The 27,564-nt window shown below is 28.8% G+C and overlaps 5 protein-coding genes across 8 annotated transcripts; 1 reads left to right on the forward strand and 4 right to left on the reverse strand.

Moving 5' to 3' along the window:
- Positions 1-70: 70 nt before the first annotated feature.
- OCT59_003070 (uncharacterized protein) lies at positions 71-1,278 on the reverse strand (the record flags this gene model as incomplete). Its single annotated transcript, XM_066145372.1, has 7 exons — positions 71-176; positions 400-435; positions 561-672; positions 753-780; positions 860-877; positions 969-1,043; positions 1,156-1,278. The coding sequence occupies 7 exons, from the start codon at positions 1,276-1,278 to the stop codon at positions 71-73; spliced, it is 498 nt and encodes a 165-aa protein (XP_065996099.1).
- A 3,191-nt stretch (positions 1,279-4,469) lies between these two features.
- OCT59_003071 (uncharacterized protein) lies at positions 4,470-5,211 on the reverse strand (the record flags this gene model as incomplete). Of its 2 annotated transcripts, XM_066145373.1 has the most annotated exons (5): positions 4,470-4,496; positions 4,590-4,600; positions 4,701-4,737; positions 4,834-4,871; positions 4,998-5,211. In XM_066145373.1, 5 exons carry the CDS (start codon positions 5,209-5,211, stop codon positions 4,470-4,472), a joined length of 327 nt encoding a protein of 108 aa, XP_065996100.1. The 2 variants fall into 2 exon arrangements, with proteins under 2 accessions (XP_065996100.1, XP_065996101.1); XM_066145374.1 differs by lacking the exons at positions 4,470-4,496; positions 4,590-4,600 and adding an exon at positions 4,512-4,522.
- A 3,398-nt stretch (positions 5,212-8,609) lies between these two features.
- OCT59_003072 (uncharacterized protein) lies at positions 8,610-10,210 on the reverse strand. Of its 3 annotated transcripts, XM_025315407.2 has the most exons (7): positions 9,965-10,053; positions 9,833-9,878; positions 9,708-9,753; positions 9,533-9,630; positions 9,150-9,404; positions 8,963-9,071; positions 8,610-8,729 (listed from the first exon to the last, which is right to left on the reverse strand). In XM_025315407.2, exons 1-7 carry the CDS (start codon positions 9,976-9,978, stop codon positions 8,719-8,721), a joined length of 579 nt encoding a protein of 192 aa, XP_025182934.1. In that variant the 5' UTR covers positions 9,979-10,053; the 3' UTR covers positions 8,610-8,718. The 3 variants fall into 3 exon arrangements, with proteins under 3 accessions (XP_025182934.1, XP_065996102.1, XP_065996103.1); XM_066145375.1 differs by lacking the exon at positions 8,610-8,729 and having other exon boundaries at positions 8,831-9,071; positions 9,965-10,140; XM_066145376.1 differs by lacking the exon at positions 8,610-8,729 and having other exon boundaries at positions 8,831-9,071; positions 9,533-9,753; positions 9,965-10,210.
- Positions 10,211-10,851: 641 nt separating this feature from the next.
- OCT59_003073 (uncharacterized protein) lies at positions 10,852-12,028 on the reverse strand (the record flags this gene model as incomplete). Its single annotated transcript, XM_025315408.2, has 3 exons — positions 11,198-12,028; positions 10,961-11,106; positions 10,852-10,873 (listed from the first exon to the last, which is right to left on the reverse strand). The coding sequence occupies exons 1-3, from the start codon at positions 11,969-11,971 to the stop codon at positions 10,852-10,854; spliced, it is 942 nt and encodes a 313-aa protein (XP_025182935.1). The 5' UTR covers positions 11,972-12,028.
- A 1,631-nt stretch (positions 12,029-13,659) lies between these two features.
- OCT59_003074 (uncharacterized protein) lies at positions 13,660-16,597 on the forward strand (the record flags this gene model as incomplete). Its single annotated transcript, XM_066145377.1, has 11 exons — positions 13,660-13,748; positions 13,826-13,970; positions 14,048-14,063; positions 14,128-14,816; positions 14,886-14,928; positions 15,044-15,186; positions 15,259-15,607; positions 15,683-15,934; positions 15,996-16,052; positions 16,130-16,360; positions 16,448-16,597. 11 exons carry the CDS (start codon positions 13,660-13,662, stop codon positions 16,477-16,479), a joined length of 2,046 nt encoding a protein of 681 aa, XP_065996104.1. The 3' UTR covers positions 16,480-16,597.
- Between the last annotated feature and the right edge of the window lie 10,967 nt (positions 16,598-27,564).

Here is a 27,564-nt window from a genome sequence, read left to right on the forward strand (position 1 = left end):
TTAGTCGAACTGATTGATTTCAGAAGAGCCTTGAATGAAATTAACAATCTCGGAGCTAAAGGTTCTTTCGTTAACCCCAATAGGCCCAAATACGGTGCCCGAAATTGTAAACGAGGATCCATTGGCTGAAATTTTTTCCTCTTACGTTCCTTCCATTTTCGTGCCACCCGTTTACTCTGAAACAAACGAAAATTTAGTAATATTCTCAAGTGATACTTTCTCCTTTGATATTTTTATTATCTCACTGGTTTCCTCGAAGGACTGAACACCAGATGAACTCAAAATTACCTACAACTGGCTTTGTGGCTCAACTCAAAGTCTTGAATTATAAGGATTCTCTAAGAACCTTACAACGCCACTTATTTCTGCTTGCGTTTCCAACAAAAAAAAAAATACTACCTTCTTATACAAATATTTGGAAATCTGATTGAACTCCTGTAAATGGTAATTTTACTTTGTTACAAAATTCTTCTATTAAATATTGAAATTGACCATTATGATTATAATAAAGTTGTTGTATTTATTGATATAAATTATTTGAAAAAGAACTCTTTATTTACAAAAGTACTTCCACGATAATCTCCTGTATTTCACTAATCTGATTGTTGCCTGTCAATTTTCTCATCGTTAAATCGACTGCTCCACCTCCACAATCCACTATCATAAAATTAGCTATAATATTTATAAATAATCAATCTTGTAGTAAGTATAATTAACTAATTAAATCATAATTATTTGAAAAGTGATATTACCGCCAGATTTTAATCCTAAGAGGTAATGCTTCAAAATATCAAACTATATTAAGCTGTAACTAGCAAAGAATTTTTTGAGAGTAATTCCTACGAATGTACCAACTCACTTTGAAACTTTTTCTCGTCTAATTTCATTGCTAATCTTTCCTTATATACTAAATCTATGAATTCATCACTTCTTTTTCTTCTAATGATTTAAACCCTGAACGGAGTTACCTGTGGCTCTAAATTAAATGGAGATTTCAGTATGGATGTATCACCTTGTGCCGAAAGATTAATAACAATTTGCTCCTGTTTGATTTAGCAATAAGAATGGTTTTCTCTTCATCTCTCTGCTCTAGATTCGTGAATCTGACTTCAAAGCATGCTTTAACTTCGCATTCTCAGCTTTAGCACGACTCACAGGTTCCGATAGTTTAAACGACGGCTTCCCCTCTCTATCTAGAGTGCACTCCACAAAGTACCATTCCTTTGCATCAGTAACGATCCCAAATACATTATCCACATCTTGTTCACCGTCTATCATTGGCTTTGCGCTTTGATTCCATTTGTACGGATGTATGGGCAAATCTCTTCATAAAATCCTCCCTTTTGACTTCACCAAAGATCTTTCCGCACTCTATCACATAATCAAGATTTCCTTGTCCATTCTGACTCTTAAGTTTCTCTGGTATGATTTTGAAATTATCCTCATAGAACGAAACTCCGCTAGCAAGATAACAGTAAGAATAAGTAGATTTCGTTCAATTCGGCCAATAAATGCTTAACCACTGCTCGAGACTTTCCGCCTTTCAAGTCAGCATTACCACATGAAAAAACAGGGTACACGTCTATACTAGGATTCGGGTCATCGCAATGCCCATAGAGTTCACACACTTTCGGAAAGATCTATTCATTAAATGGTTTCGAGGAAGTCACAATGAATACAGTAAATTTAAGGCAATATCTCTTGAAATGAGGGATCGCACTTAAGTGAATATCTCCCACCATCGCTCATGAAGTTGAATACCACGGCCAGATTTTCCAAGGCACAAGGATCGCTTGAATGATTTAGTCCGTCTCAGGCTAACGACAATGTTGAAGTCTGCAATTAACGACAGGGTTAGTATAATCTTTTTTTCGGTGTCGCGGTTTTTCATAACCTATAAAATTTCAGCCCGGAACCCACCAAAATCCAGACCTAAATTTTTCATATATTACGTACCTTGGACAGACTTGTTAAGCAATGCCTGAATTTAGTCGAGCAATTCCTTTTCACTGCTCAAAGTGGCGGTTGTCACGGGTCGGCTATGACATGAATCATGAATGTTCCTCTTGGGCGGTTTCTCGGACAATACTCCTTGTTGCAAGAGTTCATGCTGGTCTTGGAGTGCAAAGAATCGTAATGATCGTCGGGAATTTCAGCTTGAGCTTTTATGCAGGAAAATTATCGAACTCTGGTGCCTTTCCGCCTTGATAACCTTTTTGAAGGCAACAAGCTGGTCTTAACAATATTGACAGGAAAGCGTTCGTGGTTGTATCACCTTTGACTAGACAGCGAGTTAGGGTATTCATATTTGTGAGAAATTCACTGTCGCACGGAGCACCTTGATATTGTGTTTCCGCGGTCACGTTCTGGGACGTGTTGGGACGTTGTTTAATTATTTTAGAAGCAGGAGCGGGATGATTACTGCTACGCAGTATAGTATTTAGATTAATTTATTAGTAAAAAATTATGCAAAAAAAAGACTAATGTAGTATTTAATGAATTGACCAACTGTACCATCAGAGACAAATCAGATTAACTGCGTGATCTTTGTGTTAGATTTTATATCCTACGCGCTATCTTTTCTTGAATTCATTGTAGGGTAATTTTGCTTGAACAATCAATTCCCATGACTTCTCTACTTTACTTGGATGAACCAATGGATATAATGATAAATCATTTGATGTGAACCGGTGTATTAATTATGTATTTCTGCCATTAGAAATAAATTATGTTTCTATTCTTCCCTAATATCTCCATAACCTATAGATTTAATCAAGAAAGTTTAGTGTAATGTATCTTTACAGGATAAAATATAGGTTCCGAAAAAGATCCATTAACATCAATCACATGTTTTTCAACTAATCCATCATATCAATTCAACTCCCGTTTCAGATGATGAATAGCTTTTAACAATCGCTAAACCCACTAGAGAAGTATATACCGTCACCATCGATTAGACCGGCTAGCCATTCTTACCAGAGGTAACGTGGCCCTGACCCAAACCAGCTACAGGACAGCAACTCCCAGATAGGTAAGCCTAAAAAAAATTGATTAATATAATAATTCTTTCATAAAGATTAAATTCTTTACTTACTAATAAATAAATGTCGCATGATATAATCCAGAATAAATTTTATCAATACTAACTCTATATTTTACGAAAGTTTCTTTTATAAATTCTTTCTTTCTTTCAAGAATTTTTTCTCACCATCACAATTGTATAGCTCCAACTTCCATTCAATTTCGGGATTAATTGAATTATCGCTCATTTTTTTATATATTCTCACAAATTATATAAATTCGTTACGGATTTACTTAATTATGTGAAATAATTGTAAACTAATAAACAGTATTGCTATAGTATTACTCTCATGATAATAAATATATGTTTATTTCGGGTATAATATAGAAGTGTATTTAAAAACTAAGGCTAGAGTAGTAAAATATTTTATTTAATTAGATATTTGGAAATACAGAAGGATATTAAGCAAATACATAAAAGTAAAGAGAATTCATAATCTGTTTGATATTCTCAAATTTTGATTTTCTTTTTTATCATTATACTGACTCTCACCACTCTTTTACATTCACCCATGAAACCATGGTTAAGTCTACGGTTTCGTCGACGTGGCTGTCATGGCATCCATCAGTGAACCAAAATGGGTTAACCAGAAATATACCGATGTACGCACGATCCCCAGCTTTAACGATCACTTACTGATTCCTTGAAATTATTAAGGAAATCATGTTAATTTTTAGCAAGAAATATAAAAAATGATATTTCGGGTTAAAACTCACATTTTTAGTAAATTACCTTTGCATTAAAACTTTCATTCATATAACTTAATTATTTTATTCGCTATAAATAGACATGCCTCATTTTGTTTTCTCTGAAACCATCACTTGGAAGGTTAATTATCGAATCGGGCTCAACATTATCCCAATTTTGTATTTCTGAAGATTCACCACGTTCTTCTTCATTCAAAATAAAAGTTTAGAGATGATTTCTGAGAAGAAGGTGAAGAAATCAAAAGGAAGTGGGTTTTGACTCTCAAACTGTTTTCCAATAATAGTTTATAAAAGAAATTTCCCTTAATAATGATTGTATGATTCTGCTCGCATTGCCAAGCGGTGCATCGAAAATTTAAATCCAAATGTATCCTCCTAGCAGTTCTCTTCCAGAAGTCTACACGACTTCTCCCGATCATGTCGTGGTAATATTCATTTCCCACCTTTATCTTCCAGATGGGATTGAAATTTCACTTTTATCTTCAACACCTGAATGTCTATAACAATAGTAAATTCTCGCCTACAATCAATACTAAGAAGAAATTGCATATTAATTAAAGTATAAGCCCATGATAAAATTAGCTTGCTAATAAACAGTACAAACCTGTTGTCATAGTCTCACAGATTTCATATAGTGTTGCTCGTTAACTTTATTTATTGCTCATCAACTTTATTTTCATCTATCCTTCTTTTTCTGCTTTCAGCTCCTATATTCATTATTACTAAATTATTACTATATTACTATATTATTGTTATTATATGATTTATAGAATGTTTACAAAAAATATATCTCATCTCACCTTATTATATTCTATCAATTTTTAAAACAATATGATAATAGAGAACGTTTTTTTAAAATTAAAATGAGCCACATAAGATCATATAAGATATGCAAATAAATAAATAAATACCTGTCATGGGGTGATAATATAATCTTCTGACACCACTCTAGAATATCCAAGTAAATAAATTCATTAAAAATAATGTCAACATGTTTAGAGAGTAAAAATACTCAGCAAAAATCTTACACTTTGTAATACTAACCTTTATTTTGTAATAGTTGAAATTGTTTAATAAAACAACTTAAGCAATAAATTGCAATTGTATTTTGTTATAGATATATAAAATTGAAATTGTATCGGTGGCTGAACCTATTTATATTAAATCAAGAATCACGCGTATCACGTGATTAATATTTGCTGATGAACCGCGGATCTTTTTTATCTTTTTTATCATTTCCTTTTCATTTCCTCGTCCTTCCATTTTCCTTTCCTTCGTTTTTCCTTTTCCCTTTCCTTCGTTCTTTCTATTTTCCTCTTCCTTTCCTTCTCCGCTCTCCATCGAAAATTCTTTAACTAAACGTTCTAACGTTTCGATTTTTCCTTTATTTAGGTGTTCTTTCGGTCTCCCTGGACGTGACATTTCAGTAGATTTTCTTCAATATTTATTTTAATGAAATATATACTAATGTTTCGTATTTTTCATTCTTTTTTAGATCCTAGCATTTCGGGACTTTGGTGTATAATTCACAGGATTTTGGTGGGATTTTATTTTTTATTTTTTTTAAAAAAAAATTATTCTTTAACGAAACGTTTCGATTTTTTGCTTTTTAGACGAATTTTCTTCAGATTTTTGGTATTTTGTCACTACGAACATTTTTCTTTAACAATAGTTTCAATTGAACGCATACTTGAAAATTTAGGGCATGTTGAAATTTCTGTTAATTTTTATTGAAACGTTTTTTTATCGTAATTAATAATTATTATATGATTATTTTTTTAACGAAACGTATAGATGCGACTTTGTGTTAAGAGAGAAAGACTATCTCTTATGGTACGCCATGAAAGATAATCTCCAGTCGTACCTTAGGGGCTTTGCTCCTGATGAATTAGTCGATTAAGAGAACGAATTTGGTTTTAATCATAGCTAACGTTTCAATTTTTACTTTTTTTTAGACGGCCGATTGGACGCTCGGTAGGGCGGAGTATTTTTTTTTTTTGAATTATTCTTAAGTTATTTTCTATTTGTAGGAATCCTGCACTAATTTCGAAGCCCCGAAATCTCAGGCAAGGTTTCATTTAAACTTTATATATAATTTTTTTTTTATTTTTTTTTTAATTTGTAAGAATCCAGTTCTCGAAACACGGACTCCTTGTAACTTGTAAGCTTTGTTTTTTATTTTGAAACTATTTTTGTAAAGAAAAGTTATTAAATTTTTTCTGATTTTAGGTTAGCAAGTTTCCATTTCAAAAACTACAGTATAATCAATTTTATTGGTTAATTTATGTTTTAAAAGCGTGCGTGCGGAGGATTTAAAAAAAAATATATATCCTGATGAAAAGATTTAGAATCTTGGTCATACGTTATTATAATTAGATTGGTTTGATTAATCTTTAGTGTGACATTTTAATTCTAAAATCAAATAGCGGCTGTATTTCTTTCACAATGGTTCCTTTGTTTCTAATAGTGATTTGGGTCATTCTCTTCTTGTCTATAAAATTACCAGCAAATCACGAAGAAAAAATATATACATTTTTTTTTTGTCAAATCTTATTGTGTACAAGAGTGTAAGGAAAGTGTATTGATACGACACAGATTATGAATCTTTGTGTAACCCTATAAAATGATGAAATATCATATAATGCAGTTGTCTCGCAAGGGGCGCTTTTATCCGTTATTCTTTCATTATCGGTTGTAATAATGCTGCCTTTCACCAGAATTAATTCGTCCGATTGTTCTTCATTTAAAGAATGATAAAAAATCTCTTCATTCTTGCTTATTAGTTTTTCTCGAGATTTTTGTAAAGAAACGGTAGATTTATTATGGAGAAAACCATTTCATTTCTTATACACTTGTAATAATAATTCCAAATCAAACAATCAATGTTACGTGACAAAGAATTTGTTAAAAACGGAATTATTAAAGTAGAAAGATGAAAGTATTACATTTAATTATTTGGAACTTTTAAGTGTATTGGCTTGCGCGAATTAAATTTTGCAATTGAAGATTGGAATCAATGGAATAATATGTCCAAAGAATCATCACCTCTTACAGTCAAAAGTATAATGAGATACTTTTTTAGGAATACATCAAAGTTAGAAACATTTTCATATGATACAAAATTTGTCTTATAAGGTTAATAATAAAAATCCCTGTTTATTCCTCATTAATGAAAAACATAAATATCTAGATTATTATGCTCATCAATGGTCATAATTACATTTTAAGCTTATTAACTAAAGAATTAAAAATTCCCGAAAATGTTTTTTGTCAACTTAACTGAACTCATATTCACTTCAAAAGAAGTCAAAATCAAATATTCTCTATCCTTTCACAAATTTGCCATAATCTTCAAAAATTAATCATTGGAAGCATATATGAAATTAGTTCTCTTACTTCTTTAATTAATTCTCAACATAATTTAGTTCATTTTGAGTCATTTTATTTGCCAGAAGGTATATATGAAATTTAGGATTGATTGTAATAGCTTTATTCTTACTTACCTAAAATATTTACGAATTAAGGTTTAATAAGTGTACATCTAGTAGAAGTATATTTTTTCTTAATAAGAAACATAAGGAAGATTTATTTGATGAAGAAAAAAATGATGAGAAAGGTTTATGGTTTCCTAATCTTAAATATCTTCAAGTAGATTATGTTGATGAAAAAAAAGATGAATTCAAAGAATTATCTTTAATTCTATCTTCCATTTTAATTAAATATTTTATAGTTCTAACGCAAGCGATCTGATATTCTGTTCGCTCGATAATTGAGTCAATACCGGTTTTGCATTGCATAATAATTTAGTCTTTTTCATATAAGATTTTTGCTCTGACGGTTCCCGTATAGTAATAATTAACAAAAAAAGTTCAATTATATTGATAGTTTGAGACATATTCAAAATTAATTTTTTTCTTATATAAAAATAAAATTTTATAAATTTAATGCAAGAGATAGATTTAATATTTATAATTTATGTAAATATATAGATTAAAACATATATTATGCGGCGAACATAACTCATATATCATTTGCGAAAAATTAAATCATTTAACTAAGATCAAAATTCTAATTGCGGTAAAATTTATTTTATATAGGAGCCTCAACTCTCGTACCATTTACTACACAATATATTCTTTCTTAGAGTAATTTCTAGACAATCACAAAGGAACCTAATATTTAACTTTCACTTTTTTAGAAGAGTTTTCAGGTTTATTGAAAATAGTTTGGATTTAAAATAACCGGTTCTTTGATTGCTTTCAACCGCTTGGGGAGATTTAGTTCGGAATTAGCTGTTAGTAGCCAAATAGATGGGTGGTCCTGTAAGCGCCAGTATTCTAAAGATTACCCACCAGTAATTGCAACATTAGTAATTTATATACACATTACTTATGTCTGTATCATACTGTTTTAAAAATATAATGGTTGTAGGATATAGAAATATAAGAGGAGATAATAAAGAAGTTTTTATCAAGAAGAATGAACTTTTCGGCTAAAAAGTTTGAGATATATTTATAGAAAAACTCCATAATCTAATAATCATTTGCACGCGTACTTAAGTATATGGTCAAATATAAGGTATAATCATGATCCATCATCAACTTACGTGTACCTAAAAAAATAAATTCTAATTTGACAACATTTATTTCAGTCATGATTTAGAGTTATTTGATGAAATGATATTGTTCGTGAAAGTAACAAATTACTACATGAATACATGAATAATTTCTTTTTGTAATAATAATAAAACATTAAAAGATTTTTCAATTTACTAAATTGAAAAGTATATAAATACGCCTTTGGTTTTTTAAATTCTTCTGGAGAATCAGTAGATTCGTGTAGTCACGTTTATTAAACGAGAGATGATCAGGCCGGTATTATCCAAAACAAATTCGGCCCGAATCAAGATTGAAAATTGGCGAAACCTATCTAGATAAACACTTATATTCGATATATTTTATAAATGAACGAAAAAAAAAATAATAATAAATAAATAAATAAATAATCACGTAATATACAGTACAACCGTTGCTAAAGATATAAGAAATTACGAATACAGTGGCGCACCTCTAATTGGCCACATTACAAATTTTATTATATTAAATTCGCAAATTACTGTACTGTACAATATATGTACATGATGAAAAATCGAACAATCACATGCAATACTCACTAAAATTAGCAGTACTAATAAATGATTGGGGTCTATTACGACCCTGAGGTTTTTTGCGACGTGGTCGTAAATCTACGCCTAGTCTTCTTGTAATTTCAAATGTATGTAACTAGGAAAAAATAAATAAATAAAAGTTAATTTTTGAATAATAATAAAAGAAAAGATTAATGCATTATTAATAACTTACCCCAATTATGACCATTAAAATCAATAAAATAGTTCTTAACCAAGTAATTATACTTACTTTTCGAACACAATTATTTTTGGGTGGTTCAGTTTCAGTTTTGAACTCATTATTACATCTTTCTATAGCTAATTGTTTACTAGTAAACATATATATTATAGTTGTAATTGCTATAAAAAAATATATTATTAAAACACCAATTAAAAACCATTCATATATTCTTATTCCAATCTGTCCATTCGGTGTGTTTGGTGTTATCTTAGGACGTGAAGGTTTGAAATACGCGTGCACAGGTTAATAATCGCGTCGATACAAAAAGAAATTAAATATTTAAGAACTATTTTAAATTTTGGTCAAATTAAAAACAAATAAATTAATGTACCTACAAAACTAGCAATAATTCCATATATGAATATGATTGAAATAATTATAAATAAAATTCCAAAAGTTATTTTAAATTCATATGGCATTTTAATTGCAATATCTATATTAAACTCATCCATAAACAAACTTGATTAAATAAAATATATTAACAAATCAAATGAGAAGAAATAAACATACCATTGGGTTTTGCGAGAAATGTTACTGACCCAGTTATTGCAACAAACTATATAACATACATAACATACAAGATCAGAGAGATTATAATAAAAAGAAAAATCATCAACTTTTGTAAAATACTTTACCAAATTGATGATTGAAGAAATAATGGTACACTCCCGGTTCGAGAAACTAATTCATAAAAAATTGAAAAATACAACAAATATAAATAAAATAAATATAATTCTAATTAAATTAGATATAATGTTAAAACATACCAACAAAAACACATTTTTTTTAATATCTCTTTTTTTTTTATTTTCAAAGAAATTTTATAAATATCGCCTTTAATTTTTTTCAATTATCATCGAAAAAATTTCAAAAAAAAGTAATAATTGGGATATTTACGAAAAAAAAAAGAAATTTATTTTTTGTGTATATGCCACACACTCTCAGTAAGAATATTAATCATATTTTTACACATAATGGTTAAAAGAATGAGAGTAAAAAAATTAAATGTGGCACAGCCTTATTCGTTCAAATATTATTTTATATACATGGCTTTGATTTATAAGTTATTAACAGCCCTATATGTGGCTTAGCATTATAAAACATTAAATTATAGTGATCGGTTTTTAATAAAAATCTCATCTAAATCAAATATATTATGAAATAAAAAAAAAAAGATTTAAAGAGACAACATACGGAACATACGGGACGAAATCGTACAATCATTATTTTACTGTTTATGTAGTTTATTAGAGAATTAATAAATTATACATTATCCTTTTATATCTAATTACATGGTATTAAATATTAAAATGTTCGTTAAATTAGAGTCGATATTTCTAACCACGGATTTTTTTACATTTTTACAGATAATTTTTTTTTTGTTTTTTTGTTTTTGTTTTAATAAATTTGTTAAGTGATCTAACATCTTACGAAAAGAAAAAAAAGAAATTCTGTTATTCCACGTCAATTTTATTTAAGTTCTTTGCCGACTTTTCATCTATTTTTTTTTTAAATTAGCCCAGCCATCCATCTTCTCATCTTCTCCATCTCTTCCATCTTCTCGCTTTTTTTTCACGTGCCCACCCACTTTATCAGTTTATCTCACATTAAAGTTAGAAATCAAATAAGCCACTCAAGTCTTTGATGAGGTAATTCATGATTTCTTTGCGCAAATTCTAAACAATTTTAAGAGAATAAAAAATTAAATTCGAAATATAAAATATAGATCAAACTTTTAAACAACAATAATTAATATTATCTACCTGTGAGAAACACAGTATGTTTCGTAATCGTTTATTTCTTGTAACATTATATTATACATTTTATCAAATTCTTTCGTAGATATTCTCATATATTCACATAGAACAGATTTATTAGATTTTATCGGTTGTAATAAAACATCACACAACTAAAAAGAAAAAAAACAAACGGGATGATAATATTAATATATGTCAACGTAAGCGACAAAAATAAAAAAGAAGAAGAAATTTCTTCCTTACCAATTCACCTATTCTTCCACCTTTCTTTCCTAATGGAGTACGTTTAGTCTCTATAAAAATGGATTGAACTTGTTGAATAGAAACTAACATATTATACAAGTGTTTTTCATCAATTTTGTTATATGAATCATAACCATCACACGTCAAAGAATAATAAGCTTGAGTTAAACGAAATGTGTAGAGACCAGTATTATACCAAACCAAATTATCTATTATCATAAATTCAATCCAACCACCAGGATTTAATACTCTTATCATATGTTTAACTAAGTTATATTGTTCAATAAAAATAGAATTTGGATTAAAGCTTGAAGTTAAATTTAATTGTGGAAGAAAGAATCTTTGATATATAAAATCAAAAGTTTCGTCTGGGAAGGGAATTGTTGAAGATAAAGAATTATTTTGTAATACAGTAGCGTTTAACGGTTCATTGGTAATACTTTTATTGCAAGTTGGGGAGTTATTTAAACCTATGAAAGTGGATAATGGATAACTGTTTGCCATATCGAATGACCATATTTCTGGAGCGGATCCAACCTCTAAAACTTTGGCTCCTCCCGCTTGAAGTTGTTTTGCAATAGGAGTAGAAAAATTATTTTGCCAAAGATATTTAAATATATAATGTTGCATTTCTAATCTATTTACAGGATTACCAGAAGAAATATCGGTTATCAAAGAACTTTTAAGTTTTTGATCATCGAAAGATATTTGTGAATATCTTGGTGGTAAAGAAGAAAAAGAATATCTTGGTGGATCATTATTAAAGTGAACCATTTTTTATTTTTTTTTAAAAAAAAATGTGAAAGTGAGAAAATTTATTTTTTTATTTTTTTATTTTTTTTTGAAAAAAAGATGGGGTTTTTAAATAAGATTTTTTTTTTTAACACAATCCTTTTAAAAAAAAGAAATATAATAATTATAATAGCATTCATGTATAGTTACTAATTATTTGCAAAATAAAGTAGGGACGTCCAAAAATAATGAACTGCATATAGTTAAAATTGCCGAATACAGAAAACAACACGGTTGGTTGGTTGCATTACTTTGACTGTTTATGGGATTGATACATTGTTTATATTTTTCTTGCATGTAAATCACTATATATAAAATTTATGCAGGACGCCTTATATAACTAATACAGTATACAGTATACTTTAATATAAGTATAAAGTATTATTAAAAAAAAGTAAGTGAATAAATAATGCAGAATTATATTTAATTAAATGTTAATTTTGATCTTACTGTAAACCTTTTTAAATTTGACTTTGTGAAAAAAAAATATTATGATTTTCTCAATGAAGATTATTCGTATTACAAATAAACAAACTTTTTTACTTTTTTAACTTGTAAGAATTTTATTAGAGATAATAGGTCAAGCTTTTACCTTTGTAAATTTTTATATGTAACATACGTAAGAAATGCTGATTTGTTTTTGTTTCATTTAATTCTCACGATTATATGTTTGGGGATAATTTATATATCAAACTTTTAAGATGCTTAAGATGATAAACTTTAAAAAAAGTTTATTAAAAATAGTTAAAGTGGAGTTTTAAATTGTTTCAGTATTAATACAATTTATAACATACAGTGTTTACAATATTGATTTTACTCTTGTCAGTTTTTTTTTTAAAATATTGTATCTCTCTAAAGTAATATTATATTATATTAATATAATAGTATGCAATAAATTATTGTTGCTTTTTTTAAAAAATTTCCTTGCATTTTATAATTTCATTATTGGACAATATTGGAAATAGAGAAAATCCCCTTGTTTTTTATATTCATTACATATGATTGTTCTCCTATTATGTTGAAGCGATAACCTTTGCATCTAAATGTATCAATGCATCGGTTTATAAGATATTCACATTTCGGGGTTTGATCCGGGTTTCCGACATCATCTTATTTATTTTATCTGTTATTGAGTTACTGTGTCCGTAACTTATATGTGTTATTCTGATCATGTGAAGACGACTTTATATGTATCTCTATCTGCTATCTATTCTTTTAATAATAAAATTTATTTATTTGTAAAAAATGATTTCCAAGCAAAAAAACTTGTTCAGATTATTTTATTGTCATAATAAAATTACTAAACCCATATTAATCAATTTTTTTCATATTAAGTAAGAATCTTCCAGAATAAGTTTATTAAGTTTTTGTATTTTTAAAATATTTATAATATCGTTATTGCTTACAAAACAATAAAACTTTCGTATTACCTTGTATTACTCCATATCTGTCGTACCAAACTATTCAATGTACGTAGCATCACCCCTTTTTTAACTAAAAAAGGTTATCTAATGCTGGATTTTCATTATACATTAACCGCTAAACTTATAATTTATTTGATTATCATTTTATATAAATTGTCGGTTTTTTTTCCTCATGTTATAATTTTTACCCTTTCCGGACATTAAACGATCGGACTTTTCTTTTAAATTACCTTAATTATTTACATAATGAGTACAATTGATAGTGAAAAAAGAGTTTCTCAATTAGATACTTCGGGTGAGTTAGCCGAAGATACTCGTTGTAATCTTCGTACGAGGTAAAAAAGAATTTTATTTTTACATTTTTTTTTTTTTCAAAAAAATATAATTTATTTTTTAATTAATCATGTTGTAGAGGTTATCTTCCTATTGAAAATTATGGTATGATTGGAAATTTGAGAACTGTTGCTTTAAGTGGCACAGATGGTTCGATCGACTTCTTTTGCTATCCTAAATTCGATAGTCCTTCCATCTTTGCGAGACTTTTAGATAATGAAAAGGTATAAACTTTATATTTGAACGTAATAAAGGTTTTTTTTTTTTACTCAAAAAAAAATTTTAATTATTTTCTTTTTAGGGAGGTATGTTAAAAAGTTGAAGGCTGATACAAATCACATTTGTTTTTTACGCAGCTAATTGTCCTCCCTTCTTTTGTAGGTCATTTTTCAATTACACCATCAATTCATAGTAGTAACAAACAACAATACCTTCCGAGATCTAATATTTTATTAACAAGATTCTTACATGATGAGGGTGTTAGTGAAGTTACTGATTATATGCATCTTCCTGATAATTCTGGTCCTGCCATCAAACCTCTTCTTCCATGGTTGATCAGACATGTTAGAGTAGTACGTGGAAAAGTTGATTTTCATTTTGAATTATTTCCATCATTTAATTACGCATTAGATGATCATACTGTTGATATTGAAGATTATAAAGTAACTGCAAATGATGATAAATCATTTGTTGGTAAACAAAGATTCATATTTCGTTCCAAAACAATTAATCTGGATTTTCGTTACGTTGTAACAAAAGCCGATCAAGATCCTCCAATTATTGATTTTAAATTAATTAAAAAAAATGAAATGAAAGGTCCTGGTATAGTCTCTAAATTTCAATTAAAAGAATCTCAAGAAATTACTTTTATTTTAAGAGAATTACCTTCTGTTGGAATTGAAAATCAACTTCTCATGGATCCTCCATTAAATTCCATTCTCATGAAAAGTTTATACAAGCAAACTTTAGCTTATTGGCAAAAGTGGATTTCTCAATCTTGTTACAAAGGAAGATGGAGAGAAAATGTTCATCGTAGTGCTCTAACTTTGAAATTATTAACTTATGAGCCGGTAATTAAATAAATTATAAAAAATTCTTTCAAAACATAATATGTATTTAAAGTTTTTATAATTATGTAGACTGGTGCTGTTGTTGCTTCGCCTACTTTTGGTCTTCCTGAAGGTAAAATTTCCGGTATCACTTTTATTTATTTATTTATTTATTAAAAACGTGTTTATATGATATTGATTTATTAATATTTTTTTTTTATTATTTATTTTATTATTGTTTTTTTTAGAAATTGGTGGACCTAGAAATTGGGATTATCGATACACTTGGATTAGAGATTCCGCATTTACTGTTTATGCTCTCATGAGACTTGGTATGATTCAAGAAACCGAACGTTATATGAAATATATGGAAGAAAGATGTCAAGATCTGGTATGTTTTTGATTTTAATTTGCACCATGTAAGTTTAATATAAATATATATTTTATTATTTATGTACTCTAGAATCCTGATGGATCATTAAATATAATGTATAGTATAGACGGAGAAAAGAAATTAACTGAGGTAGAATTGACCCATTTAGATGGTTATCGTAGTTCAAAACCGGTTCGTATTGGAAATGGAGCATATGATCATCTTCAATTAGATATTTACGGAGAATTATTAGACGCGGTGTATTTATATAATAAATATGGTAGTCCCCTTTCTTATGATATGTGGCAAAGTATACGTAAGTTAGTTAATTATGTATGTGATAATTGGGAAAAAGAAGATATGAGTATTTGGGAAGTTAGAGGCAAAAAACAAAACTTTACTTATTCGAAAATCATGTGTTGGGTTGCTGTTGATAGAGGTAAGCTTAATTATTTTATTTATTCATATATTTATTTATTTTGATTAAACTTTTACTTTTTAAATTTGAATAAAGGTATAAGATTATCAGAGAAAAGAGTTTTACCATGTCCTGATAGAGATAGATGGATGAAAGTCCGTGACAATATTTATGAAGAAGTCATGACTAAAGCTTGGAATCCTGAACAAAAATTTTTTGCTCAATCTTATGAAGCTTTGGATGCTTTGGATAGTTCCGTTTTAATTATGCCTTTGGTATTTTTCATAAGCCCCAATGATCCAAGATTTTTAAGTACTGTGAGACAAATTTTGTTGCCACCTGAAAAAGGTAATACATACATAAAAGTTTAATTTACTTTTTAAGTTGATATTAAAGTATTTTATTTTAGGAGGATTATTGGCTAATAATCTTGCATTCCGATATAATTATGAAACGACTGACGACGGTATGTTAACATTTTTATTGATAATTTAAGAAAAGTTTTTATATTTTACGCAATTCATTTTTATCATCATCATTTAGGATTTGATGGTGGAGTGGAAGGATCATTTTCAATGTGTACATTTTGGTTGGTCGAAGCATTAACAAGAGCAGGAAAATATGATAAAAAATTATTAGGAAAAGCAGAATTTATATTTGAACAAATGATTAGTTATGGTAATCATTTAGGTTTATACTCTGAAGAAATTGCTAGTTCTGGTGAATTACTTGGTAATTTTCCTCAAGCCTTTACTCATCTTGCTTTCATCAGCGGTAAGCATATATGGAAAAAATATAATTATATATTACTATTATGATTTTGATGTAATAATATTAACACTTTTTTTTTTTACAATATAGCTGCGTTTAATTTGGATCGTGTGTTAGGATGATGCACGATTTAATTATTTATATATATACTTATTTATGTTTGTGTAAAACATTTATTATATATTTATTATATATAAAAAAAATTGTTAATAAATTGAAATAAATTTTTATAAATCATTGCGTGATGAAGTCTTATGTAATAAATTCATTAAATGGATAAAAAAGTATAATTTTTTTTTTTGATTAACGTCATAGTAACATTTGATGTTACAAATACTACAAATGCTACACATATACAAATATACAAATATACAAATATTTATTATATAAAAAATAAAATGACGTTCTAGACCTTTATTCAAATACAATTGTACGATGTTAGGATGATTTTACGACTGTCACGTGAGCGCGCGCGTTGATCATAAATCTTTATATGGTCTCTAAAATAAAATAAATTTAAAAATTAATTTGTTAATCCCTAAAAAAAATACGAATCAAAGTTCAAATCTTTGGAAAGTTAATAAACCAACCAACTCTTTAACTTTATTTTAAAATAAACTTTTTTAAAAATATTATAAGTTAAATATCGAAACAAGTTTCATAATTGTATGAAAATAAATTTGTGTAAAAAAGAATTTGTAATTTTAAGTTTTTGTTTTGTTTGTTGTCAATTACTTTGTTTAATAAAGGATTTCATTCGAAGATAATTATTAAAAAATCTATTATTCGAAATAATAATTTTATCAATTCATGCAGTAGAAGTGTAGAACTCCGCGTTTCTACGCATACTGCATTAAAAAAAGTTCTTAGAATAGATAGATAATAAAAAACTTTTTTTGTATAATAAAATTCATTTAATATATCTTTAATCATTTTAAAAGACTAAATTGGTTGAGACTTGATTAAACTTTGTTTAAAGAAGTTTCGCATCATATATAACTCCGATTCTTCCGGTTTAAAAAGTAAAGATTCTATTGGTTTTATCTCTCTTCTATGTATTCTTTGCAGATTCATGTAATCTGATAGATGCTCGATTATATCATGTTTATTGTTTAGTAAGAATTTAATTAAGGTTATTGCCGTTTCAGGGGATTAAATGTCGATCAAAAATGGTAAATGCAACCACCTTCGTCATTATTAGGCTGTGTTACTGTAAATCACTTGTGTTAAACCATTTATATTTACAGGAACCCTTTTTTATTCCTCGAATTTTGGAAAGTGAAAATAAAGTTTCAGAAAAATTTTCTAAAATTAACGTCGATATTACGTAATTCACGCTAATAAACATTGAGAATTGGATAAATCGCGATTTGATATGCATGATGCTTTATATTATTTGTTTATAATAAAATTATTAATTTAAGAATTCCTTATAATTTAAATATAGAATTTTGTATTCCGAGATATATTATTATTTGATCTTGATTTTCGTGATTTACTCTGTTGATAACGGCAAATAACGAGCAAATAAGAAATAACCCATTAAACAGCGTGCTCATATTTATCTTCTTTATTGAGTAATATACGTCTTAATATATATATACAATATAAGAAATGTTTATTGCACTATATCATCATAAATTTATACCAATCCTTGTAAAAGTGCTGATCCGTGCAGATTCCCAAATCATGTGGCAAAAAAATTCGACATAACTACATAACTTTATTATTAATTATAGTAAGTGATTGTTATTTTAATAATCGTTGATTTTATTTATTCTTTCGATCGATATTATCTTGATTTACATTATTACGTATGACTTTTGGAAATTACAATCAATGAACATGAATTTCATATTAGGTTACTGACTATCACACTAAATGTTGCTAATTAAAGGAGAACTTCTAAGTAAAATAGAATATAATTCATTGGATTCTTCTTTATACTTATCTAAAAAATCCACTTCAAGATGTTTAAGATTCGGTAACCATAAATCTACCCAATCATTTTTCTTTTCATCATTAAATCGATTATTATTTGAATAAACACATCTATTAAATCTTAATTCTTGTAAAATTTTCAAATTAAATAAAATAATATCATCTTTACTAATAAATACATCTTTAAGAATCAAAGTTTTTAATGAATTATATTGAAATTCTTTTAAAGATTTTAAAATTTCATTTGTATAAGTACGATTCTCAATTAATTCAAAATAAATTAAATTTTGTTGAGATTCAATTAAAGAAATAAGTTGATTCGTTTCATCATATAAATTTCGAAAATCACAATTGATTCTAATAATTAATTTTTGAATATTATGACAATTTTTTGAAATTAAAAATAATGATTGAATTTTTTTACTTTTTGTAGTAAAAACAAGTTCAGATAAATTAATAAAAATTTGTTTAATTTCAGGATTTTTTAATTCTAATAAATTATTTAAAATTAAATAAATATGCCAACTATTATCACGTAATTTTTCTTTAATAAGAGATGAACAAGGATAATTATTATAATTATTATTATTATCAAACTTACGTAAAATAAATTCTTCATCAAAAGAAAGTAATTTTAATTTTAATGAATAAGTGAAAAAATATTCAAATATATTATATTTTAATGATGGATATTCTTTATTAAAAATCATATTAATTTTTGAATTTAAAATTGATGAATTCATTGATTTATTAATATTCATCCATTGAATCCAATCTTGAATGGCAGAATATAATTCTAATAAATCTAATGATTTTAAAAATTCAAAATAATTAAACATCATATTTTCTCCTTTTGTCATAATATTTGTAATAATATTTTTTTCAATTAATTCATTATTATATTTAATTGATAAATAAGTTATCAATAAATTAGTAGCTTGAAGTTGTCGTTTCTTTTCTGAACATTGACATTTATTATTATTCATTGAATTATAATTTGTATTATAAAGATTAGAAAGATTAGATAAAGAAGTTGAAGAAGTTATAATGTTTTTCTTATTGTTATTACAAGTGTATAAAAAGTGAAATGGTTGTTCCCATAATATATTTACCGTTCCTCTACACCAATCACGAGAAACTAATAAACAAGAATGAAGAGATTTTTTATCATCCTTTAAATAAAGAACGATTGGATGAATAATTTCTAGTGGAAGTGGTTTAGACATAATCAAGTTTATCTTATTATGTTGAAAATATGGAAAATGATATTTATATATTATATATATATAATCCCAATCGGAAATTATACTCCAGTGTATAACAACGTACAATAGTGACAATAACATGGCGCAAACATTAACGTTTATTATGATTTTCTTTGCCTTATCTTGATTAGAAATGTGATCATTTTTTTTTTATTTGTTCATATTTACATAATAACAAATTATTGAAAATAACTCTTAGGATGTCGAATTATTGGTATAGATTATCTCTTACGAATTAGTAGCTTTATAATTAACTTAATAAATATAATACTTTAAACCAGTCTAAATTATAAAAAACCACATTATTGTATGTAGATATTTAATAATGCTGTGCGAGGAAGCCTAAATAATTTATTATCAATAAATTTTATTTACTAAAGGAGACCATCCAAGTAAAATGAAAGATAATTAAATTAAACTGAAGAACATAAAGAAGTTTCCGAAGAATTAAGATTAGGTAACCATAAATCTTCCCGATAAATACCTCAGTTCTTAAATATTTTAAATAGAATAGTATTATTATTATTAATAAATACATCACAATATTGTCTAGTTTCAGAATTATTGATTATTAATAATAAATCATTTGATATACCCGATAATTATCATCTTTAGTCTTATCTTATTCCTGAAACATTTACTCGCCATCATCAGTAAATCTTCTGAATATTTTTCCACGAAAATGTGGGCTGGTACACAATTCAAGTTAGATAATACGGGATTGAATTTTGGGTTAGCTGCACCTTCTGTTATATCTTTCACAGCCACATAAATCCCCCATTTTCTTGATATGCCCTAAGAATTTTGGGGGACGCTAGAATCTCCTTTAATCATCTTATAATACTTGTAACAAGTTCTGCAAATTTCGTATAATCCCCTCCTTATCTACTTCAACATTGATTGAAGCAAATTCTAAGAAAGATTTAACATAGTGATAATGTTTTATTTGACCATCAATTTTATCTAAAGTTTATCAATTCTATACTTAATCTTAGTATAACAGTATTCCTTTATTTCGTTGGCTATAGTCATCTTAAAAACATCTACTTTCACATACTTTACTATACAGTTCTTTCTCTAACTCTTTTTCTTGTAACCCTATTTCTCGCTCTTTCCACTTTTCCACTTGCTCTTCATTTTGTTAGCCTCCATTTTGTTCAAATCTTTTGTGAGCGCTTCACAGTACGATAATTTTTTGATCATGGCTTAAGTATATAATTATCACATCTTTACATAATATAAATAATGATTATACAGTATACGTAATAGTTAACAAGTAATGTTTTATGTAGTGAAATATAAGCAGCAAAATATTGGACTTGACCCTCCTGGTGGCATCGTCTTGAATTATAATAAAGATGCTATACATTTTTTAAACGTGTGTGCGTGTTTCTTGTATATGATTTCGTAGCATTAACTGTTTTATTGCACGTGATGAATTTATTAATACAGATAAAAAATAAATACAATGATTCCCATTATACAGTACGAAGTAAAATAAATACAAAGGCTCGGGACTTTGCCCATGATACATGACGACCTATCTACTGTATCTAATTTTTCCGTAAGATTGCCCGATGACCTATCTTTTTTATTACCCACCACTTTGTGAATCGTATTCCGGCTCCTGCGCCTCCTCCAGCAGACATACAATATGTCCGAGGACTTTTTCCACCTTAGTTGCAAATTCTCATCTTTGTATATATGACGATCGCTGGTTCTGACAACTTAAACGATGGTTTCCCTTCATTGTCTAACCTGCACTCCATAAACTACCATTTTTCCGCATCTGTTACAATCCCCTATACTTTGTCCAAACCGTAGGTATCGTCTATTTCATTCACTTTGCGTTTACGGCACGACATCTGCACCGTGGCCTGTGCTAAAGTCATCCTTTTTAACTTCGACTAAACCAACGATGAACGACATTCTATTGCATAATCGAGATTTCCTTGCCCGTTGTGACCTGTGATGAGTTTCTCCGGTATGATTTTGAAATTTTTTTCGTAGAACGATACCCTGCTGGCCAGATAACAGTAAGAATAGATGGTCTTCGTTGCCTCATACGCAACATCAAGGGATGTAGTTTTTTGACAAAGTTCTAGTTCGGCCATTAGATGCTTAACCATTGATTGAGACTTCTCATCTTTGAGGTCGACGTAACCACAGTGAAAAACGGGGTACATGTCAGTACTAGGATTCGGGTCATCGCTAAGACCGTAGAGTTCGCTCACTTTCGGGAAGAAAGGTTTTTGAGGGAGTCTCAATGAGTACAGTAAACTTGAAGCTGTTATTTGATACGAATAGCCGGAGCATTTTGCAGAGGTCTTGATCGTTCCGAGGTGAATATCTCTCTGCTTATGAAGTTTAGTACCGCTCCATCATTCAAGTGCTGGTGGTTTATCCATTTCACGTATATACTCTTTGAGTCGCATCATCAATATTTACGGTCCACTTGAAACCCTTTGTTTCGTTTCGGACTCACGATAACGTCAAACGCTGTAATACAACAACCAAGCTAAGACAGTAAGTAATTTGACGTGAAATATCGTTTCCCGAGGAAACGGTTTCATAATCTGATTATTTCACCGACGGCTCGTCGGCCAAATTTCTTGGCAAAACTTTATACATACCATGAACGGACTTGTTGAGTAATGCCTGCAACGAACCAAGTTTCTCCCTTATTTCCAATAAGTGGAAGTCGACACGGGTGGTTCGACTATTACATGAATATTCTTCCTAGGCGGTTTCTCAAGCCAGTAGTCTCCAATATCAATTATTGCCAACAGCTCTCGAGCGAGAGATTACTCAAAGGATCGATATGATCGCCAGGAATTTCCACCTTCCATAACTTGAACCTGTCTGCATCCACACCAGCAAAGTCATTCTGTTTTTCTGCTTTAATAGCTGAGGTCGCCGACAAGACTATTTTTATCTATGCGAATAGGGAAAGCGTTTGCGGTCGTATTTCCTTTGACGAGACTGAGTAACCTGGACATTTTCGATTTATATAGTATTTTTTGCGAGAAAAAAAAATACCCAAATAACAAACGCGTCATCTGAGCTGTGAGATGTTGAATGATTTAATATAAATCTCATCATTTCTGAAATTCTATTGGATAGGACTTTTTAGGACCTGATTTTCGTCGGTCCTAAATCGTTTTACGTGAATCAGTCAGTATGATATTAATTATGTATTTCTGCCATAACATTTAGAAAGTGTTATGTATCTTATAGGATATAATTTAGGTTCCGATTTCCGATAAAGATCCATTAACATCAATCCATAATTAAATAAAGCAAAGGTATTCCTATACTCAGTTGAGGTAGAGTATTTAATTTTCTTCACGAAAAATTTTGCGATGATCGATCGACATCACGTGCCTTCGACATTTAGTATTACTATTAGGATACAAACGCGGTTGTGGCGGAATCAAACCGTGAAAATTTAAAAAATTCTTTGTAACAGTGTTGATGCAGAACAGAGAAGGAAAGCCCACCAAATTTTTCACACGTCCTAAACCAGAAGGGCCGGCTAAAAAAGCAATTGGTCGAAGCAGATCTTGGCAAGAAAGGATTTTATAAAAAGTCAGAATTATCGTTAGCATTAGGATACAAGCACCGTTAGTAGTTAGTATTATTCTTTTATATGTTCAGTGTAATATTATACAATGTAGCCACAGTGGACACTATGAAAGAATGTAAAAATTCTATTTGTTTGGTGGCCGGCGGAATTTGAAAAAAACTAACGGTAAGAAGAGCTCTGTAATTACGCATAGTGAAGTCTTCATACCTATCTCGTCTCACATTGTGATCTTTTTACGTTATTTGTCCATTATTTTCATTAGAATAAAAAATAAAAGGCGTACTTGCGGGTAGAATGAAACATATTTTGGCAAAGAAATTATAATTTGAAATAGCTTTTCAGCTTGAAGTTGTTGGTGATGAAACACTGGATGTATTAATTATGCAATAAAAGCTCTCAAAGGGAAAGTTACAATGGGATTTGCTCAGAACATGGCCCAATGCGAAGGTAGAGAAAGCGTAATAGAGTGGTACATTTGGCGGTAACTTCGACTAAACTAAGGTCACGCTCGGAGTACACTACTGAAATTTTTTAATATCCTCTTAAGGCGTTCACAATATTATTATGGGACATTTTCGTGACTTACCACGGTTGATACATGTCCATTTCCTGATTGTATTAAGAACAGAGATCATCGATAGTGCCAACTCCACTGAAGCCAACACTGGAAAAGATTTTCAGTCAAGCACTTCATTGATAATTGGGAGGATGGAAAAACAACTTCAACTGAAACGATTTTGGTCTACGGGAAGAAATAGATGAACGTAAATGAAAGTAGAATATTTTAACCTGATTCTAGCTAGCAGAAAAATCGGGATAATGAAGCTTCTGTCATTTCTTTCGGCAAAAAAAAAAATCTAAATCAGGTTAAAGGAGACTCTGTCGTATTAAAAATGCCGAGACTTGAATTTTTAAAATAAGGATTCCATAGAGTATCTGTACGAGGAATTGAGGGTTATATTTAATGTCAATGTTGAAGAATAATATAACAACATACATCATAAAATCTTAACTATTTTTGGAAAAGAACTAAGGAAGCGTTTTACCTATTGCAACATACCTACAAAGAACACGAAGCCATGATGAGGTCAGAATCAGTTCCAATAAAGGTTACCACGGCTGCATTTGGAAGATTTATTGGTCTTATAAAAATATACTCTATATCATTCACTAGTAGATAAAAATCTATTCAGTATCATTTAATGACGATAAATGATAGTGCTTAAGTAGGAGGCAAGATTTTGTGATCGCAATACGGGCGTGACGTCTGTCATATCTGCTGATATTGCACTGTTGTCCAATTGGATGTATGGAAATAGTCTAATGAAACAATGAAATAATTCTTTAGTATGCACCGGACTTCACATTAGTAAATGGCTTGTTGTGAGCGAAAAAATGCAATGCATGGGTTTCGTGTCAAAATCACTCAAGTTCTACGCTTTAATTTTAAAATTATTGGTGTACTAAAAATAAAAGTTTACAAGCAGCAAACACAGCTCGGGATCTAGTTCAATAAGTTCATCAACAGCAAGAACCACTGATTTAAGACCACTCTTGACATACCGGCAATCAAACTCACATATAGATAATCTACCAACTATTCCTCCCACGATGAATCCAACCAATATTGACGTTGTTAGAAAAGTTAAGCACTTTAATAAAGGAAGAGTTTAAAGTTGAAATTGAGAATCAAAACAACAAGGATTTTTTAAAAATTCATAATTTAAAGGACAAACAAAACCAGAGAAAAAGGAAGAAGAGAAAGCCTACGCTTACGATGAACTCATATCATTGAAATGAGTTTCAATGATCTTGAGAAATTTATGCACTTGTCTATTTTGTTTCTCTTGTCATAGGGAAAATTATCAGGAGACGAAGACCCATATCTCACAACAATAAAAAGGATGTTTTTCGGGCAAAAGTCGAAGATACGGCATTAGAGAATGAAACATTATAACATTCTTGATCAAACATTTAAACCACTTGCAAAGTCTTTCCCAACCGAACAACGTATATGAAGAATAATAGCGCGATAATAGAATGAGACAGATAACAGTCCAGACAAAAATAACAATAGTAAATATAAAAGAATTTAACTAGATTTAATTCTGATAAATTTGATGTTCTTTAAGAAAAATTAGAAGAAACTGGAAGAGACAAAAAATCTGAAATTTTTACACTTATTGGATTAATGAATCGTTAACAGTATTTGGGTTATGTGTACCATCTGTTTGAGTAGAATTTCGCGCTATCCATTGTCGTGTCTGGGAATGATGTTTCTCGAGTAGCAGTTCCTTCGTCAACAGTATTTGGGTATGTGTACCATCTATTTGAGTAGAATTTCGCTCTATCCATTGTCGTGTCTGGGAATGATGTTTCTCGAGTAGCAGTTCCTTCGTCAACAGTATTTGGGTTATGTGTACCTGTTTGAATTGCTTGTGACTTGCTTTTTCAGGCAAGAATCCATGGAATTAGAATTAATAATTGCATATCAAAGTGATGCTCGTTATAGTGTAGAAATCATGAAATAATAATTAGAAAATTTTTCGCGTCATTGTCACATGACTTTCGCTAATAAATAAATAAAATTTTTATTTATACTGTAATTACATAACTATGTTAAGTAAATTTATTAACTGTTAACTGTTTATTAAAGGAGAACATCTAATTAAAATGGAAGATAGAAAGAAAGATAAATCTTTGAATTCTACTTCATTTTCATCAATATAATCTACTTGAAGATATTTAAGATTAGGTAACCATAAACCTTCCTCATAATTTTTTTCTTCATCAAATATATCAATCTTATTATACTTATTATTATAAAATATATTTCTATTACAAATACACTTATTAAACTTTAATTCTTGCAAATTTTGTAAATATTTTAAGTAAAATAAAATAGTGCTATTATTATAACTAATCAACGCATTATTAAGAATCAAAGTTTTTAATGAATTATGTTGAGATTCTTTTAAAGATTCTAAAATTTTATTTATACCCGTTTCTGGAATATCAAATAACTCAAAATGAACTAAATTATGTTGAGATCTAATTAAAGAAGCAAGGTGATTAACTTCACTTATTATTCCTTGCATCATTCCAAATCCACAGGAAACATAAGTAGGAAAATTGATTTTAACGATTAATTTTTGAATATTATGGCAAATTTGTGAAAGGGAAGAAAATATTTTATATTTACTTTCTTTTATAATGAGTACGAGTTCAGTTAAATTGATAAAAAATTGGATAGTATCAGGAAATTTCGTTTCCTTAATTAATAATTCAAGAATGTAATGATCACAGTAACTAAAATAATAGTCATTATCGTCATCGTCTTTATCATATTTATCTAATTTAACGAGAAATGAGCAAGGATTTTTGTTATTAATCTTATATGAAATAAATTTTGTATCTAATGAAAGGATTTTTAAATTTGGTGTATTCGTAAAAAAATGTCTAATTATACTTTTAAATGTTAGAGGGGAAGAGTTATCCTTGTTGAATTTATTCCATTGATTCCAATCTTTAATTGCACAATATAATTCATGCAAATCCAATACACGTAAAAATTCGAAATAATCGAACGTAATAATTCCATGTTTAATTGATAAATAAGTCATTAATAAATTAGTAGCTTGATATTGTCGTTTCTCATTTGAACAATGACATTGGTTGTTTAATTTAGGGTTTGTAAATTGTGCTAAAACTGAAGAGTTTATTTTATTGCAAGTGTATAAAAAATGAAATGGTTGTTTCCATAATAAATCTACCGTTTCTTTACACCAATCTCGAGAAACTAATAAGCAAGAATGAAGAGATTTTTTATCATTTTTTAAATAAAGAACAATCGGACGAATTAATTCTGGTGGAAGTGTTTTAGAATATTCAGCATCTTTTTTCTTGAGCATCATCATTACTGAAGCGAATTCGAATATACAGAACAGATCACAACGACTTGCACAGATCATATGAGATTGTCACTTTTTCAGCTCTTTTTGTACAAACTCCGACAGGTAGTACAATATAGATTATTTATATACGAATTTTTGATATAGACCTTCAGTACAGTCCTGATTTTAAGTTTTAACGTATAAAAAATTCTTGTTTACTAGTTAAATACAGTATACCGTTAACGAAAAAAACCTCATACATCTTTTATGTAAAACTTTATTGGTGAAAATTTTCTGACTATTAATACAAAAAAATAAACACAACGGTATTTGCTTACCTTTTAATATTTTTTATAGCTTTTATTGATTTAAAAAGTCGCTGATTCAATCTTAAACCTGGAAACGCAACGGTTATCGGTATTATTATTTTACACCACAATATTTTCTTTTTAAATAGAGAGCAAATTTATCACTTTGTATACCGTCTTCCTAATAAAAAAAATTTTTTATCAGGTAGAGTTA

The sequence above is a fragment of the Rhizophagus irregularis genome, chromosome 11 (genome assembly GCF_026210795.1).
Source record: "Rhizophagus irregularis chromosome 11, complete sequence".
In the NCBI taxonomy this organism is placed as follows: Eukaryota; Fungi; Glomeromycota; class Glomeromycetes; order Glomerales; family Glomeraceae; genus Rhizophagus; species Rhizophagus irregularis.

Excerpts from the sequence above, each read along its gene's own strand:
- OCT59_003072 (XM_066145375.1), bottom strand. Across the intron at positions 9,631-9,707 it reads ATTTCTCGCAAAACCCAATG|ATATTGCAATTAAAATGCCA; the intron begins GTATGTTTATTT and ends AGTTTAATATAG. Across the intron at positions 9,072-9,149 it reads TTTTAATGGTCATAATTGGG|TTACATACATTTGAAATTAC; the intron begins GTAAGTTATTAA and ends ATTTTTTCCTAG.